We start from the raw sequence: 20,036 nt of genomic DNA, 5'->3' as shown, positions 1-20,036 counted from the left end.
AAAATAATAAATGCAGATTTATCAAAATTTCAGCGTTCTAAGCGTAATCGAGTCGGAAAAAGTCGGCTTTGCAATTCTGTCTGTATGTCTGTAAACAGGATAACTTGAGTGCCGTTATAGCTAGGTTGACGAAATTTTAAATACAAGTATTATATCAAATGTGTAGTTCTTTTTCAATTTTGCAGCGATTTCCGGTAACCGGAAGTGGAACTTATTCTACTTTATGTTTTATAAAAGCCTATAACTTGACTACTATTTCAGATAGATAAAAGAAATTTCAAAAATAAGCAAAAGATGTAATTCTCTGCCTTCTGTCAAATTTTGAGTAATTTCCATTGACCGGAAGTACTAATTTACGCTATTTCCGATTCCTCAAAAACGCATGTGAATTGATAAAGTACTAATAATATTCCGCACTATTATATACATAGTGTTTGGCGTTCACTTCGTATGCAATTCTTTTTTGTATGAGATTCTATTGTATTTTAAAAAGTTTAAGTAATTCAAAATTGATTAAAAGTCATGTCTATATCCCGAGTTGCCATCCCCCGTAGTGTTATATAAGAATATTCGAGAAAGTTTAGGGGAGATCACTCCCGGTTTATTTAAAAAAATACTCACTGACAGCCAAACCCGGGTCACTGTTCATTGTCTGGACAATCTCAGCTCCCTTAGTAAAAAAAGTTTTAAAATAGTATTCACAAGAGCATTTTGGAGTATTATCAAATACTATGAAACAGTTACTTCCAAATATACATACATCATTGAGTACAATCCAGTTCGGGTCAATTTGAGAATCCCCCTCGGGATCTAAAATTACGGTTTGGAAGGCGCGGAAGTCTGTAGCGTATATTTTTCCATTATCTGGGCAAACATCAACAGGATCGTCAAAGCCATCTCCATCATTATCTCTTTCGCACACATCACCTTTACCATCAGCTATTGATAAATTGCATTTTTTTACTCATTTTTTATGAAAAAATATAAACCTAATATCTGAGAAAGGAATAAAATTATTATTTTTAAGTGCAAATCTCATATCACAGATGTGAGAGATGAGTTATACATCTGTGAATGTGTGTTGTTCATAGAAAAAGTAACGTGTTATTATTTAAAACTAAGTATAACAAACTTAAATAACCAATACGAGAGAGCATTTGCGTTTAACTACAGCCATAAAGTAAATGATCTGCCTGACTAACCATCGGTATCAGCCTGATCAGGGTTATGTAGATACACACAGTTATCATCGATATCAGGAATCCCATCATTGTCATCATCATCATCACAAGCATCACCTTTTTGATATTTGATAATTAGAAAATGCAAGGTCAACCTGCTTTGAATTAAAAACGGATTGCTTTGAAAATAGCAAAAAATACTAGGGTATGATAACCCTTGTTTTTTTTTTTAAAGAATGAACACTTTTAGGCAACCTACCATTCTTGTCGTTGTCTGTGTCCTTTTGGTCAGCGTTAGCTACCTCCGGACAATTGTCATAATTGTCTTGAACACCATCGCTGTCACTGACAACGAATATGAGAGCTTTTTAAATAAATTTTAAAATGTTTATCTTAGAATTTAAGCTATGTTAAATAAAACCTCCAATACTTTTCTGTATATTCAAACCCATTTTAATATAGAAAGACTTGAAGGTTTCCTAAACACACGGGATTTTAAAAACTTATTGGGACTTATGAATCACAGTTCGATTATATGCAACATTTACACAAGTTAGCAGGTGTAAAACATCATACCCAATTTAAAAACAGGCATATCTGTATGTTATAAAAATGTTTGAAAAGCAATGATAATAATGTTGTTGTTTTTTTTTAATTTTTATCGTCAAAACATACTAAAATCATAATTAGGGGTTTATTTAGACGCAAGTAATCTTCATTTTAAAACCGTACTAACGTGTCTTCATTTGTATCGCACTTGTCTCCGATTAGGTCATGGTCAACATCCAACTACAATAGAAAACAATTAGACATTTCTTTAATGTAAAATTCTTGAACTAACAATAGACCATTTAAAAATGACGTTCTTAGAATAAAAGAGGGATAGGCATACGTACCTGATCTACATTGGTTAATACTGGACAGTTATCACATGCGTCACCAACACCGTCAGCATCTGTATCACTTTGCTCATTGTTAGCAACCAACGGGCAATTGTCGTCTTCATTTAAAATGCCTTTAATAGTATTATTTTTATAATCAATTATTTTTGTTTTTTAATGGCGTTACCCATATTATATATGTATATATATAATTACATGTATATATATGTATGTGTATATATATTAATATGTATATATATACATATATATATGCATGTGTATATATATACATATATATACACATGTGTATATATACACATGTATATATATACAAATATATATATATATATATATATATATATATATATATATATATATATATATATATATATATATATATATATATATAAACATGTGTATATATAAATAAATAAATAAATAAATATATATATATATATATATATATATATATATATATATATATATATATATTCTACTTTACACCTTTAAGACCTTAATTCAGTCGCTTAAACTAAGTTAAACCGTTATACAACGCACTAAATAGCCAATAGAAAATCAATTAAAAAACTGCTGTTATGCTAATACATTGACCCCATTGTTTGTTGCTAAAGCACAATGACATATCGAATCATCATTTTTAAATTGCTTTTTTCATAACAACTCTTAATACTGCAATTTTCATATAGTTAAGGCCACTAGATCTACTAAACGAGGTAAAACTGGTACAAGACGACGACTGATAATTTATAACTGAAATAACTAGTATCAAAATTGTTCTAAAGAATGATCAAAAGTGGACCAAATAAGCTTGCACCTTCTCTAACTTCCGTCTAAAGCAGGGGTCTCCAAACTTTTCAGCCCGAGGGCCGCATTAACTATAAAATATCAGGTCGGGGGCCAGAGTTTCGTCTAGGAAGTTCTTCGAGTTGGCGAAACTGCAGCTGGAGGTCCTTGATGATCTCATATGCAAATGCTGAAAGAGCGTCAAGTTGTTAGCCTGTATGTGTTCTAAAAACAAGACCCTTTTGGATCTGAAGGCCGTTATGTGGGTGCATAGAATAGAAACTAGATTTTACTTTCCTTGTAGTTTTAGGTTCAGTAAATTTAAATGACTAGTTATGACTGCGGCAAAGGTCAATTTCTATACCCACACTTCATCAGACATTAATGGTTGTGGCTTGCAATTTACTTTCCAGTAAGGTATCTATTTCCCTGCTTAACTTAAATACTCTGCTCAGAACTTTCCACAATTTAGCCATCTCACTGTTGTATAATATGTATCTTTCAACATGTCTCTGAACTATCTATGGTTGAGTCCATGTGGCTTTATTAAATTCAACATCTTCACTACAGTAATCAGTTCACTGCTAATGCCCATATATTTAGCAAACAAAGCTTGCTGGTGAATAATACAGTGCAGGAACACTGGTTGTAAAATGTTTTTCTTATTCGCTTGTCCAACCAAGCCTTTCTTTATGCCACTTATGTACTTTCCTCCATCAACATTCAGCTGAGGTTAGTCCAGTCCAAGTTATAATCAGCATTTTTAAAAACTCGTTGAATATTCCCTCTCCGGTTAAAGTGGCATACATGCTATGTAGAGAAGCCAGCTCTTGTGTTATGTTCATGTCTTCATTCACACCTCTAATGAACACAAGCAGTTGAGAGGTGAAACAGCTGTCCAGTGACTCATCCATTGCAATTGAAAAATGGCGTAACTTGCTTGCATTTTTCGCTATTTGAGTCACGATGTTTTCACCAATGTCTGCACCACGGCGGGCAATGGTAGTTGCACCCAAAGATACATTTTCAAATTGTTTTGAATTTTCTTGGCAAACTTCCTCAGCCACCATCCAACAAAAATCTTTTCCTTGGACAAAAAGATCTCCGCGGGCCGGATGAGAGGACCTCGCGGGCCGCATCCGGTCCGCGTGCCGTAGTTTGGAGACTCCCTGGTCTAAAGCCTTGGTTTTTATTATTTTTGGAGGACCGAACCCAACAAATGTCATATGCGTTTCAACGAACCCTTCTTAATAGTTCTATCGTCCGCATCCGATCTTGAATGACAATGACAACGCGTTAGAATTCCACGGCGGTTTAGATAATTAAAAAACATTTCGTAGCTGCTGATTCTAATCAGAACGTCAAAGGAGGTGCCACTACCATTAAACCGGTGATTACTGCTTCTTCAACCAGTAAAATTAGTTCTGAATTTGTTGTTGACTGTGTGTGAAAAGGCAGCACACATCTGATAAATCCAAAACTTCGAGCTGTTATGTCCGTTGGTTTCCAGCTTGTTTCCTCTAGCTTGTATTATTAAACAATCAACCAGTCAACGAAATACCCATGTCGCATTCCAATGTGTACAATAAATGTTTCTGAGAATTTACTATTGTGTATCACTTATGTAACCTAATTCCAACAAACTTATAATCCAGCTGTGCAACATATCATAACAAAGATTGTTCCAAAGATAGAACATAAAAGAGTAACCTAAACAAATTAGCGCCTGCTAAAATCTACCCTTTAAACTCAGATCAGGCATATTTTTTTTTCAATAGTTAATATTTGTTTCTTTATAAGGATAACGCATCTCAAGGGGAATTTAATTGAAGTCGAGGACTTTTTTAGCGAACAAAAATCATACACCGTAATTATTAAACCTGTTCTGGACTGACGCTCGCACACGTACACGTGCGCACATAAATATAAATTATATATATACGAGCCGACCCGCTGCGTATCATACGCCGCTATTTATTTATTTTTTTCTAATTTTCAGTAATTTATAATTTGTGAATTCGACAGTACAAATGCTGCCACTGAAAATATTTGCTTAAAAACACTAACCCCCCCACCCCCCCCCCCCACGTGAAAGCAGCCTCCTCTTAGTTACCTCCACTAAGTTTAAAATCGTTTCAAACTAAATTATCTGCCCCTAATAGCCGTCACCAAACCCGTCTATATGATTGTAAAATGTACACAGCGTGAACCACAGCTCACCAGACAATGTGGGGGTGGGGTGGGGGTGGTAGTGATAGTGATAGAGAGAAAGAGAGGGGACTGCAAGGAGGCGCTTGCAGCTTGTTTTCTAACGGCTCTCAGAAGAGAATTATATATATATATATATATATATATATATATATATATATATATATATATATATATATATATATATATATATATATATATATATATATACTAGCTGCATACCCGTGCTCCGACAAGGTGAATCTTTTTTAAATGTACCAGCTTGGGAATAGAAAAACCAAACACATCCACAAAAGAAATCACAAACACTAACGCAACGCCAACAAAAACGCAAACGCAAAATTAAAAAAAAAATTCTTCAAGTTCTTTTGTTAACGACGATAAAAAAAAAATTAAGTCTTTGCACAAATACACCCTACTCCATTTCTTATGATAAGACCATGCGATTCACGTAATAAGCATGGCATGGGTTGTTGTTTACTTTTATGGTTCTAGAACCTATAACGATGACTGACGGACAAAATACATTGCCGTTTATATATATATATATATATATATATATATATATATATATATATATATATATATATATGGGGGCGGGGGCACAAAAATTGAAAGTTCGTCCCGGGCGTCGGCGAAGTACTTTTATACCGATGTAAAAGGATTTCGCCGTTTTTTAATAATGCAATCGTTTAATAGAAATGCTTTTTATTAATTCTTTTAATACTTTTTAATGCAGTTAAAAATCTTTTAATTTCAAGTTTTTATGTAATAATACGCCAAAAAAAAAAGAGAAAATAAATGACTTTCTTTAATTGTATAATCTATTTACTATTAGAAGTAACACGTTTGTATTATTAATTTTTGCTTGCTTCTTGTGTTTTTACTTTTTAGTATACGAAGTATAGAGAAAGTATTGTAATCGTGCAAAAAAAAAAAAAAAAAAAAAAAAAGAAAATGGAGATTTTTGCAAATCTCGACGTTTTACACCTCCCTTAGTTGGAAAAAGATAATTTTGCAATCTTGTCCGTATGTCTGTGTGTATGTGTGTGTGTGTGTGTGTGTATATGAGTGTCTGTAAACACGATAACTTGAGTACCGTTATAGCTAGATTGATGAAATTTCAAAGATAAGTATTATATTAAATTTGTAGTTCTGTAACAACTTTTCAGCCATTTCCGATAACCGGAAGTGGAACTTATTCTACTTTCAATTTTTCAAAAGTATATAACTTGAGTACTATTTTAAATAGATAAATGAAATTTCAAATGTAAGTAAAAGATCAATTTTCTGCCTTTTGTCAAATTTGACTAATTTCCGTTGACCGGAAGTAGTAATTTAACCTATTTCTGATTTCTCAATAAACGAATGTGAATTTGTAAATACTAATAATGTTCAGCACTATTATACACAGAGCTTTTGGCGTTCACTTTGTGAGCAGTTCTTTTTTCTACGAGATTCTATTCTATTTTTAAAAAGTTTAAGGAGTTAAAAATGGATTAAACATTATGTCTATATCCCTAGTTGCCATCCCCCGTAGTGTTATATAAGAATATGCGAGAAAGTTTAGGGGAGATTCCTCCCGTTTTATTTTTTGTTTGTTTCGCTTGATCAGAGAATCTTCACTAAGTGTGGAACTGTAAAATACGTATTTATATAGAGAAACATTTTCTCAGAATGTTAACAGAAATTTATTTAAAGATTATAAATCATTTATTGTTATATATATTTGTAGAAACACCCCTTTAATTATAAAAATTCTGGACAAATACTTTACTTACGTTTTAGTCAAGATATACAACAGATAATATAGTGACCCACGCTTTTCTTTATAGTTATTTACAGGTAGTGTACTATTATATATTTAAAGAAAGTAATTTTTGTCTTGTTAATTTTTAGTGTATTATTATATTTTTCAGTTTGTTGATTACGAGTTTGTGTGTAATTTTTGTAGCTTTAGCACTGTACCATCGTTATCTTTATCAGGATCACAGTTATCTCCCATTCCATCGCCGTCTGTATCAGTTTGATCAGGGTTGGGCACTGTCGGACAGTTATCACAGGCATCTCCTTTTTTGTCAGGTTCTCGTTCTGTGTCTTTTTGTTCAGGGTTTGGAACAAGCGGGCAGTTATCCTTTAAAAAAATTATTAAAATCATAGAAGCTTTTAGTTTTTCTCTTTGGCTTTAGAAAACAACTCTAAAATTGTAATATATCTTGGGTTTGTTGGACTTGTAATTCCTATAGGCTGCAGTCAAAATAATAGTTAATTACAGCATATAATTTATACACATCTGTGTCGCACGCACGCACACATACACACACAAACACAAGCACCTAAAACCTTTTATTTAATTAATGCTATGTTTTGAGGATGGTATCATATAGAGCGCTCGGCATATATATATATATATATATATATATATATATATATATATATATATATATATATATATATATATATATATATATATATATATATATATATATATATATATATAGACATAAATATAGATAGATAGATATAGATCTGTATATAGTCCTATATGTATTAGTTTATATTTCAAATGACATTAATTTTGAACACATTATATCTAATCTAATTAAGGGCTAGGGGCTTGAACTAATTGTTTTTATTCTTAAATCATACCCCCCCCCGCCCCTTCTGATAGTCCACAAGTACGGCAAAAAATATTTAAATCGGTTCAAGCGTTATAGCCTGCACAACTTTTGACTTTGATGCAATAGATACAAGATATATCTCCGTGCTTCGGTAAAATATAAAATAAAAGCCAAAAAACATAATAGACAAAAGTTGATTTTAATTAGTGTAAAGTAGTTATTTATTTCATGGGGAGGCGTGGTTGAATTGTACACTGTTCGACTGTTAAACCGAAAGTCGAATTTCATATCGCAGACAGACATAGAAGGAAATTTAATAAAAGTTTCTAAAACACTATCAAATCAGACGAAATAAATAAAGCGGAAGTGATTTTTCCTTAAATTTCTCCAATATTCTTATATATCACTAATGGAATTGCCACTTCCAATGCAATAATGATATAGTTTTTTGGTGGTTTTTTTTAACAAGCTTTTATTTAACTCACTTCCTCTGTCGTCAGGCGTCAGTCTGTCGTCAGTCTAGATCGAAACGCAGGAGTGAAAATTCGGACAGTTCTACTTGACCGATATGATTCACAGTTGGCACGTGGGTCAAGACATGAAGACAATGCAATCTGATACTAAATTTGACTTAATTGGGTGCTTAATTAATTTTTTTATGAATTAATTAAAATTTGGACCGAATTAGTAGGCATGTCTATCCAACCACAACACACGAGTCATCACGTTCAATAGCTGCGCCATCAGGTTCAATAGCTGCGCCATCACGTTCAATAGACGCGCAATGGTTTTTAGTCATGTAACACTATTGTAAATAAAACATGTAAAGTACTGAAAAAAAATTCATAAAAAAACGTTTTAATAACAAGCTTTTATGTACTAATGCACTAAAAAGTAGAAAATAAATTATACACTACTATTTAAATTACTATAAAGAAAAGCGTGGGTCTCTTCTCAAATATTAGTAAAGGTATCCAATAGGTACTAAAGTACTAAAGTGACCCACGCTTTTCTTTATAGTAATTTAAATAGTAGTGTATAATTTATTTTCTACATTTTAGTGCATTAGTACATAAAAGCTTGTTATTAAAACGTTTTTTTAATGAATTTTTTTTTGTTTTGTTTTTTGTAATACGCAAAAAAAAAGAATTGCGCACCAAATGAACGCGTACAATATGTGCATAATAGCGCGAAAAATATTGGTACTTTATAAAGAAAATATTGATTAATTTTTAAACGATTATTAAACATATAAATAAGTCTCATTTTGTGTCACAGTTCATTGTCGTTGAGTCTTAACCTATATGAAAATAATTTAAAAAATCGATCTAGTAGAAGTGACATTTTTTGAGAAATTGGAAATACTGTTGAGTACTACTTCCGGTTTCCGGAAATCACTCAAAATGTGACAGATTCAACATAATAAGATCTTATCTCTGTATAAACTTTCAATATCTAAATGAAACGGTACTTACTTTAGCGGTATTTTAGAAGCCGGAAATTGCGTAATAAACCACATCCGGTTATCCGAGAACACTCAAAAATTGAAAATAATCCAAGTATAATATCCTATACTTATATACAAAATTTCTCTACCTAACTGAAAAAAACCCAGTAGTGAATTTATAGTGTTCACACGGAAATAGAGTAAAGTTCCGTATCCGGTAAAATCTTCAGAAGTTGATAGAATTATGGTCACACAATTTAATACATAATGTGTCGAAATTTGTCTACCTAGCTTAAACGTCGCTCTAATTATTGGCTATTAAAAAAAACTTACATTCGAAATTTCGTCAACATAACTGAACCGGTATTCAAGTTATCGTGTTAACAGACACAATCACAGACATACAGACAAATTTGCAAAAACAAGCTTTTCCGTTTCAGAAGGATGTATAACGTCAAACTTTTTCCAAATCTCTATTTTTTGGCAAGGTTAAATTGTATACAGTAGCGTATGACCATTTTAAGGATAGTGGCGCCTTTTTCGGAGATTTATATACTAAAATTGAAAAGAAGTTCCGCAACATACACACACACACACACTCACACACACACATACACACACAAATAACAACAACAGCAAACACACTACTGAAACTACGAATTTAAAACTGTCATGTTATGTACCATGATACATTTTTTTTAAAACTCATCGCAGATAGATCTACAGCCTACTTCTTGGCTTACTATCGGCGCCTCTCAGCGCCAGGCACGTGTGAGGAGCTTTTTTGTCACATTGTCTGTTCACTTAAGCGTCTGAACATCTGCTGTGTGTGTTATTCCTACGCCTCTGATTGCATACTATTTGTTCCGTATAAAGTAGAGAGGTTAAACGGCGAGAACAGTAAAATATCTGGTAATATTCAGCACGATTATAATACTTCATCTATTCTCTATAGGCCTATAAGAGAAAGTAAAAAGGCAAAAAGGTGTATATTTTAATAAAGGTAATGTGTAACTATAGACCTAATCTAACGGTGAGAATGGCAGCAGGACATTACCCCCCCCCACACACACACGGAAATTACTCCACGGACGTTCCCCCCCCCCCCACCCGTATTTACCCCCCCCCCCCCCCGAGCATGTACCCCCTGTCAATAACCCCCCCCCCCCCGGGATAATTCCCCCTCCCCCTCTCTCAAGTTAGAATCCTAACTCTAACTAGAATTCTATACCTATATACTACTTTAATCCTAACCTTAAGAAAAAGACCAAAACCTAAGCATCCACCTTAGCCTAAAACTTAACACAAAACCAAAACCAATGCTAGACATTGTTTTAAGCCTAACCCTAACCCTAGCCCTAACCCTAGCCCTAACACTGTCCGGGGGGGGGGGGGGTAACGTCCTGTTGGGCGGGGGGGGGGGGACTTGACAGGGGTGTAATTGACAGGGTGGTAATTACTACGGGGGGTAATGTCGGGGGTGGGGAATGTCCGGGGGAGAATTCACGATGGAGGGGGGGGGAAATGCCCTGTTCCAGTGAGAATAGTGTTCCGTAACAAGGTCCGAATGGTGTCTGCGAACATAGTCGTCAACTTGTCTAATTTTGTGCCAGACACTCTAAAACGGTATTTGTGCAATAAATTGAAGACAGAAAAAAAAGATTTATTAAGGTTACTTACAGGGTTGTTAAGAATACCATCATTGTCCATATCAAAATCGCAGGCGTCACCTATCCCATCACGGTCAGCATCCTCTTGTCCACTGTTAGGAACCTCAACACAATTATCCTGTTTAAAAAAAGTTTAAAGTATCTCGCACTTTTAGTTGACTTCTTGTGTAGCCTCTTGAAAAGATAACTTATGTTAAGTACATATTTACCTTTCTACATTTTCGGTCATCGCATGTAAGTTCAACATCAGGCAGTCCATCCAGATCAGTGTCCCGTGAGCACAAATGTCCATTGCCAGCAAACCCTATAGTGCACTACAACAGAGAAAAGTAGATCTGCTAGCGTATGCTTTTGCGTGTAACAAACGTCAGATAAGTCACACAGGTGAAAAACGCAGCTTTTGACCCCGTCTGTCAAAATGTAAAAGCTTTTCCTTTCATGTTTTCTTTTTGAAAAATGTCTCGTACAGTGATCATTTTAGTACCATAAAAAATACATCTTAAGACCTCTAATTATGTGTCATTTTTATTCTTGTTGGACTGTAAAAATAGCTGAAATTATTTTTCAACGGTAGTGGCATAGGCTATTCCCCTGCATTTTGCGGTAATTTAAAGTATTTCTTTACAATTAGATGTAAAACTCGCGGAATGGAATAAACTTTAGTGCAGTGGTTCTTAAACTTTTTTGAGGTACCTAACCCCACCAGCTTTATATGCGCATTCACTTATGAACTCAAAACATTGGTGTATATTTTATTGGTGCATAAAATGAACCGTACATCACCATCACTGTGTTCAAAGATCAAAATCATTAAAATATAATTTTCACACAAAAACAAAAATTTAATGAATATTTAATTCAAATCAGTGTTGCCTTTCAGACATCCGTTCAGAAATACGCAGCTTCACCTTGGCAAATGCCACCCTCATGTCATTTATTTTCGCAAGACAAAGTATGTTCCTTTTCTTCGTTTTTATGTCCAGCATCTTCGAAAAAATTGTTCGCAAAGATATGTTTGCATCGAAAGGTATGAAAATCTCCATTGTTAACATTTGTTGACATCAAAACGTTAAGAGCGTTGTTGTTCTTAAGAAGTGGTATGGAAACTGGTTCAAATTCACAGCCCATTTCTTTACACAGCTCAATGAAGGTACGGTACGCTTGAGCACTATTTAGCACGTAGTTCACGCATTCCTCTACAAGTTTAATACTTGTACCAGTTTTTCAATCAGTGTTTTTGTAACACTGATGTGTGGTGCAATGGCTCTCACGAGCGCACCATCAGTACAACTTTTGACCCACAATGACTGGAGATTTGTCCGAACAAACTGCAGAAACGCTTTCTCACGTAAGATTTATATCTTTCGTGATGTCATCCACAAGTTTTTTTCACACCGGCTGCCGTAGTAGTTGCTGAATAAGGCTCACAAAATATTACATTTTTAAAAATAGAATAGAATCGCATCGAAAAAAAGAATTGCGCACCAAATTAACATTAACAGTGTCTTTATAATAGAGTGGCAAATTAGTACTTTATAAAGGAAACATTGATTAATTTTTAAAAAGTTAATTAAACATCAAATTCAGCCAAATTTTATGTCACAATAAATTGTCATCGAGCCTAGAACTGCTTGAAACATTTTGAAGAAAAGTTAAGTAATACTTCCGTTTACTGGAAATCATTCAAATTTGATAGCATCAAGAGAACAATAACTTAGATCTAAGTTTAAAATTTCGTCGACCTTATTGACACGGTACTCAAGTTTTCGATACTTTATAAACCAGAAATAAAGTACCACTTCCGGTTTTCGAATGTGACTCAAAAATTGGAAATAATTCAAATATAAGATTTTATTCTTCCGGTTTACGAAAAACGTTCACTCAAGCTATTGAATTTTGAAAAACTGAAAGTAGAGTAAGTATCACCTCCGGGTACTGGACATGTAATTGTCTAATTTTAGAAGTGAATGTAGATATATAAAAAAATACCGAAAAGGAATAAATATAGTAAGCGTTAGTATCAGGATTAAGGTAAAGGCTATTAGGTGTTTTATTTCAAGTTAAATTTCCGGATCCAGTTAAAAAGTTGATTATGGATGAAAATCCGTTATCAATTAAATGTTTCGTTTCCGGTATATCGTTATTGAATATAATTATTAAATTTCTATCTAATTTAATTAAAAAATAGATATTCTTGCATTGTCTTCCAAGTAAATCCGCTGTGTCAATGTTCAAATAAAACGGGCATTGAGTAGTAGGTGATACTAACATTCCAAGATTTGCGGATCAACAAACAAAATATAGTTATGATTAAATTAAATTATATGTTTAAGATCTATCACTGTGTTCAATTTTAGCTCTATCAGACAATGGATATACGCTTAAATTAATATTTCAAGATTTGAGGGGCCACATACTTACTTATATTTGAAATTTTGGTCAACGTAACTGAAACGGTACTCAACTTCACAATGAGAAACGGTTTTTCCGGCTCTAGAGGTTGTTAAATATCAATATTTTCAAAAACTCGTTTTAGATTTTTTCACAATTACAATACATCCTTTATATTCCGTACACAATAAAGTAGGGAGGTGCACTGGCTTTTTTGAAAAACGTATCTGTATAAGACCGTGACTTGTGTATTTTGAAAGATCATATACTAGGGAATATAATAAATTTCTAATTAATGTATAATAAAATAACGACATTTGAGAAATATGTATAACCCCAAACTCCACCCTAAACCTAATCCTATCCGCAACCAACCACAACCACAAAAATAAACAAATATTATACTAACATATTCATGAACCCTCTCCCCTCCTGCTCTTTTGACGTAAGAAAAACAACAACATTAACACAATCATGAACCCTAACCCACAACACACTCTTATCCACGAACATAAAAATAAACAAAAGCATAAACCAATCTCACCACAAACACAAACCCTCTCCACTCCCCTCACTTTTATGTCTAAAATAACAACAACAAAAACAAAAACATAAACTCTAACCCTCACTACAACCTCAAAACATGAACACAAATACAAAAAAAAAACGTTAACATAAACCAACCCCCACAACAACCTCAACCACGGTGACCCGACATAAGAGCGCAGATAAAAGAGCGCCGACATAAGAGCGCCAACAAAAGAGCGCAGACAAAAGAGCGCCGACATAAGAGCGCAGCCAATTAAAAAAAACACATGTTGTACGCTAAACGAATATGACATGGTTAACACTTGTTTTAATTAAACAATCGGCGGCACGATAAAACGACGTGTTTATTTATATATTATGGTTAATATGTTATGAATGCAGTTTGAAAATATTTCTAACCCAAGTAACTTGAAGAAAATCGAATCACAGAAAGGAAAGGCTATTATATTGGTCGAAGGCTACAGATATCGAAAGGAGAGAGCAAATGCTGATGGAAGTACGACATGGAGATGCTGCAAGAAAGATGGCTGCCGAGGACGGATGAAAATGCTGAACGATGTTGTTCTGTCATCATCGGAGCACATTCACGCTCCTGATCCGGCTCAAAACGAAGCAGCGAAAGTTGTTTCGGCTATACGAAAACGGGCAGTGGAAGGAGTAGAAAAACCAACGCAGATTGTACAAGCCAGAGAAGGAATTCACGATGGAAGTAGCACCTCATTTGTCGGCATACGTATCTTCACAACGTGCAATAGAAAGAGAGAAAACGCAAGCAGCTGCCATACCCAAATCCGCAGAACGTTGCAGAGATAACAATTCCTGAACCTCTTCAAACGACAACAAGAGTGCAAAATTTCGTCTTTTGGGATTCCGGACCGACTGACGTTTACAGAATGATGATGTTCGGAACAATGGGGGGGATGATACCAAGGTATAAAATAGCAAAATATATACAGCAAAATGATTAACTCCACTTAATCAAGTGATTAATTAGAGTATTAAATAGTCTTTTTAGAGCAAATTTGACAAATCCCGACAATGGTGTCTAGGGGCGACACCAAGACGTAAACTTGCTAATGATAGAGAAAAAATTCTACATCAAGCTGGATCTATAACCGACAATAGATAAAAATCGTTAGTATTATATCTTAGCACAGTTTAAAGCAATCGCCCCCCGGGGGGGGGGGGGGGGGGGTTACATTAACTCAACGTTGTGGTCACTTCCTGGCACCTCTGGCGCTTCAAATTTGGGGCAATAGAACATGGGAACCGGTGCCGGTTGGCTGCAAAGTCCACGAAGAGAGGGTCAAAACTGACCTCGACTGACCGGCGCATTATATAGCTATATTACGAAAAAAAATTGCCGAACGACCCCCCTTGATATTTTTTGAGGTTGTAGACACCTAGGGTTGTCAACAAAAAAACTCGACATATCCGGGAAATTTCTGCAGAGTGGTCAAAACTGACCAGTCGTATTTCGCTATATAATCTTTGTAATTTATGGGAAAAATAGAGGGTAATTTCAACACAGATTTTAGGGCACTTACTGTCTGTACATCTATCTAATGTTTTGCATGAACCTAGGTAAATGGCTAGGCCGTATGGAAAAACTGTCAGTATGACTCAAAGCCCTCCATGAGGGCTAAAAAATGACCGCGATTGAAATTCTCCTTACAATATATATATATATATATATATATATATATATATATATATATATATATATATATATATATATATATATATATATATATATATATATATATATATATATATATATATATATATATATAAACAAATTGAAGAACGATCCCCCTAATGTTTTGTGAGGTCGCAGACCGATGCTGGGGGGGGGGGGGGGTAACAAAAAAAAACTATATTCCCGTTGAAAAGCCCCTTAGGGTCGTAAGATGTCCAGATGTCCAGATGCCCTATTACCTAATATAAACAATTGTTTGTGAAAAAATAAACAAACACTACGTCATTTGGTATTTGTACAAGGGAGGTAGCTTTTTAAAGTAATAATTTTTAAATAATTGTTTTGCTATTTAAAATAAATAAATAAAAAAGTATAGCATTTGTTTAAATAGGTATTTCTTTTTAAATGAAGTTATGTATTGTACGAAAAATGTAAAAATTAATTGCGAAAGTAAATTTTATATAATATTTGATTTATACTATTAAGGAAGCCTTTGCAGTTCTAATAACTTTGCGAGTAATAAGTTTGCGAATACTCCACCAATGTTCGCATGAGATGAAATTACTCAGACTGTTTATGCTTAGGCCCTTAGCTCTCTACATAACAGCCAATCACCAATTAATATATATCACCAATATATATATATATATATATATATATATATATATATATATATATATATATATATATATAATAATTTTTTTTACGGGGGGGGGGGGGGACACCATTAAGTACCGCACCGGGTAACACCCAACATCGCTACGCCACAGCATTCCTAATTTTTTAACTCAAATAATAAAATCAAGCATATACTTTAAACATTTCGAAATTTAATAACACTTACATAATACGAATCTAAACATAGTATCAAAATTTGAACCCTATCCGTTCAGGTGTTTGTACCCGTGGCCTGATGCCTTGTTCCTGTGGCTTGAAATCGTCCTGCTGCTGTGTGACAAACTAGATCGTTTAGAGTACGTACCGAAGAGCCTGGTACGTCGGACTCCCAAGTCCCCTACATAATAGCGTGGGGGGGGGGGGGGGAGGTGCAAGACTGCCGTGAACCAAAAAGGGTTTGTTTTCGACCCTAACCAGATATTTTGACTTTAAGCTGCGGCCTTCACGTGGCTTCGAAAGAGTGCCACTAGTCGGACCAAGCTCATGACCCCCCTAATGGGTGCGGAATGGCTAGTGGTAGCCAACAGCAACTAGAGGTTTTTGATCTGGCCGAACGCCCGCCCCCCCCCCCCCCCCCACGATCAAGCTGGGTAACAGGCGGTAGGGGAAGGTGGGGAAGGAAAGCCCGGTGAGAGCCAACGGAAGTAGCGACCGATGTATACGAAACTCTCGTGGTCGGGGTTTGCTACACTGAGGCCTGCCTGGCTAATGGGAGCCCAACTCCTGTGCCGGTTTCCGTATAAGGAAGGAAGGAAGAGTACGTACTACTGTGTATTCATAGAATGGATTTAACTGTGTTTGAATTAGTGGAGTTAGAACTAGGGATGGTGACTGTTACATGTGTGATTCTGAGTGGACTAGATATCAGTGCAAGTAGTGAAGGTAGAACAAGGGAGAATGACATTTACCTGTGTGAGTAAGGTAGGTGCGATTCTCATAGATTCTCTATAATATACTAGCTGCATCCCGTGCTCCGCCACGGTAAATCTTTTTTAAATGTACCAACTTGGGAACAGAACAAAACTAAACACAACACAAACGAACGCAAAAACACAAACGAAAAAACGAACACAACACTCATAACATAAACACAATTTAAATGCAATCATAAAGGCATATTGCTCACAGTCTAGCCCGTAGCGCCAAATCGCGCCCTTTCCGAGCGCCGCCGGACGCGTCTGACACAGTGAATGATTATAAAACAGAGGCGTAGCGACTCTTGCCGGCGCCCGGGGAAAAACTTACGATTTGCACTCCCCCCCCCCCCCCCCCCCTCCCATTAACTTTTGATTTCACCACTTTTGATTTGAAATTCCCCCCGCTCAATCTGTTGATTCGCACCCCCCTCAAACTTTCGATTTGCACCCTCCCACCGCCCTCAAACTTTCGATTTCCACCACCCCCCGCACCCCCCCCTCCCCGCAAAATTGTTCCAACCCACTTTGGCGCCCCCTTAGGTCGGCAACCGGGGACATTTGTCCCCCCCCCCCTCTCTACGCCTCTCCTATAAAACCCCCAGCAGTATTTAAAATATCCGTGTTTTACCTACCATATTATATCACTTTATCAATTCACGCATTTTTTTTCCCAGTACTTTAAATTTTAAAAAATTACAATAGAGTTTCATAACTAAAACCATTGCGTACCAAATGAACGTGATGACGCGTCTATAATAGTGCTTAATAGTTGATAAAAAAGTATAAGTAGTAAACATTACATTCAGTGAATAAAATAAATAAAAGATAGCCTTTTATCAATCAATGCTAATTATAATATTCCAACAATAATGTACTCTTACACGTCTGCATAATTTGCATTCACATTTTCCTAATTATATTATTCCAACAATTATTCCGTCTTGCAGATTTTGCATTCACATTTTTAGCGTGAGTTCAATTTATTTTTAAAATACCTCCCTTGGCAAAATTACTAAACAGTTTAATTAGATTTTTCTAAACTACAGTTATTATGTTATTAAAATGTATCCACTTTTTCTAGGAATATTAACGAAAACGATATTTGACATTGATCTTTTTAATATGTTTTAGCAATGTGCGTGTATTTAATATTCTCTTTACGTTATGCAAAATTGTACAAACAGTGAAAATTATAAAATAGCTCTATGTCATTATATAAGCAAACCCAACTCTTTTACTTATAATAAGACACTGCGGTGCACTGAAAAGCACAGCATGGTGCGTAGTTTACCTTAATAGTCCCTAAATCTATAGCGATGACGGACGGAAGGACAGACACAGCCCGCTTATAGTATAGATTGTTCTATATCAAAACAGTTAATTAATGCTAGTAACCAAGGTGACTAATTCCTCAGTTGAAATGTAAGCTTGATTTGTTTGTATTTTTTTTTTTGGTCTTTTGGCTTGTAGTAGAATTTCAAGTGATATTTCCTTGAATATGAAAGTCGGGTAGTGTCTTATTTATATTGTTTTCTTTGTTTTAATACATGTAAACCAATGTGACGTCAAATTAATGTAAATAAATGTATTGAAATGTGGGTTAACAAGTTTCATTTTTAGTCTAATATTAGTGTTAATTGTGAAATTGGTTTGCAAAGTCCTTTTGTACGTACGTACGGCGGGTGTTCCATTGTCCGGGATAGAAATCGAAACGCGCGCACCGATTATATTCATTTCCGCACACTTGAAGATTATATTCATTTTCGCACACTTGAAGATTATATTCATTTCCGCACACTTGAAGATTATATTCATTTCCGTACACTTGAAGATTATATTCATTTCCGCATACTTGAAGATTATATTCTTTTCCGCACACTTGAAGATTATATTCATTTCCGTACACTTGAAGATTATATTCATTTCCGCACACTTGAAGATTATAACAAAAGGAAGGTCGTCGCGCACTTTCTGGTTAAACTGCATGCACATCAAAATTGTTTTAAATTTTTTAAATATTTGTATAGGCCATATAGGTGACCCCTTCTTTCCGTCATTTACTTGGATGAGTTTTTACTATTGGTGCGCTGCATTCAACACTGTTAGAAGGTGCGACACATTAAATAAAGCCTGTGTTTATTTTTGTTTAGTATTTATCCTTCTGAAATTAAATTTGGGCTCAAGTAGATTATTTCTTATTTTCTAAAAAAAAAAAAAAAAAAAAAAAAAAAAAAAAAAAAAAAAAAAAAAAAAACTACACCAAAAGCATAATAACAGGTATGTTTCAGTAATAGCTATGGGAAAGGGACAGCGATAGGAGAAAATGAAATTGTATAGGGAAATAAGTAGGGGAATCTAAAGGGCTAACTATATGGAAAATAAAATGGAATATGGACAGAAATAGGGAAATTGATAGTTTTAAAATAGGGATAATGATAAGGATAAGGATAGCTACAGTTAAATATAAGGGATCGCGAAAGGGAAAATGAAATGGGACAGAGATAGGAAAAAGGATGTGTTTATGATAGGGATAGCAATAAAAATTAGGCATTAGTATAAGGATAAAGATAAGGATGGGGATAGAGGTAGAGATTTAAATAATTATAGGGATAGTTATATGGATGTGGGTTTGGGTAGGAATAGTGTCTGTTTATAATTGGGTTTAGGTATAAGCTTGCATTTGTGGTTAACGTTAATTTTATGTACATATTTTAAGTGTCCATACTTACATATAGATATTTAATTGAAAATTATATTTCCCAAAATTCATGCAGTGCCGGGTAAATGCTGCTAGTGGATATTATAGACACTAACATTACCGCCTAATGTATTGTCTAATATTAGAAATTTATGTGCAAGAAACAAATGGCAAATTAGAATACCATAATAACTCCGAAGCAGAATAAATACCATTGTAATAAATTTTAAAAATATTAAAATAAGACAAATTGTCATAAAATGATTTAAAATATAAACAAGTAAAGTAAACG

General features: G+C 34.6%; 1 protein-coding gene across 5 annotated transcripts in view; it reads right to left on the bottom strand.

Moving 5' to 3' along the window:
- The window catches only part of LOC131954034 (cartilage oligomeric matrix protein), an 86,173-nt gene that overhangs the window by 20,135 nt on the left and 46,002 nt on the right, over positions 1–20,036 (bottom strand). For all 5 annotated transcript variants that reach the window (XM_059317544.1, XM_059317519.1, XM_059317526.1 and 2 more), the window contains 9 exons: positions 11,022–11,126; positions 10,823–10,930; positions 7,043–7,208; positions 2,078–2,196; positions 1,918–1,970; positions 1,441–1,526; positions 1,203–1,298; positions 761–939; positions 622–670 (listed from right to left, as the gene is read on the bottom strand). In XM_059317544.1, the coding sequence (XP_059173527.1) occupies positions 622–670; positions 761–939; positions 1,203–1,298; positions 1,441–1,526; positions 1,918–1,970; positions 2,078–2,196; positions 7,043–7,208; positions 10,823–10,930; positions 11,022–11,126 (961 nt within the window). The remainder of the gene's footprint in view (positions 1–621; positions 671–760; positions 940–1,202; positions 1,299–1,440; positions 1,527–1,917; positions 1,971–2,077; positions 2,197–7,042; positions 7,209–10,822; positions 10,931–11,021; positions 11,127–20,036) is intronic.

The sequence above is a fragment of the Physella acuta genome, unplaced genomic scaffold, assembly GCF_028476545.2.
Source record: "Physella acuta isolate Inbredline_101_S28 unplaced genomic scaffold, ASM2847654v3 ptg000078l, whole genome shotgun sequence".
In the NCBI taxonomy this organism is placed as follows: domain Eukaryota; kingdom Metazoa; phylum Mollusca; class Gastropoda; family Physidae; genus Physella; species Physella acuta.
The sequence above is the reverse complement of the archived record's forward strand: the minus strand, read 5'-3'. Positions and strand labels throughout refer to the sequence as shown.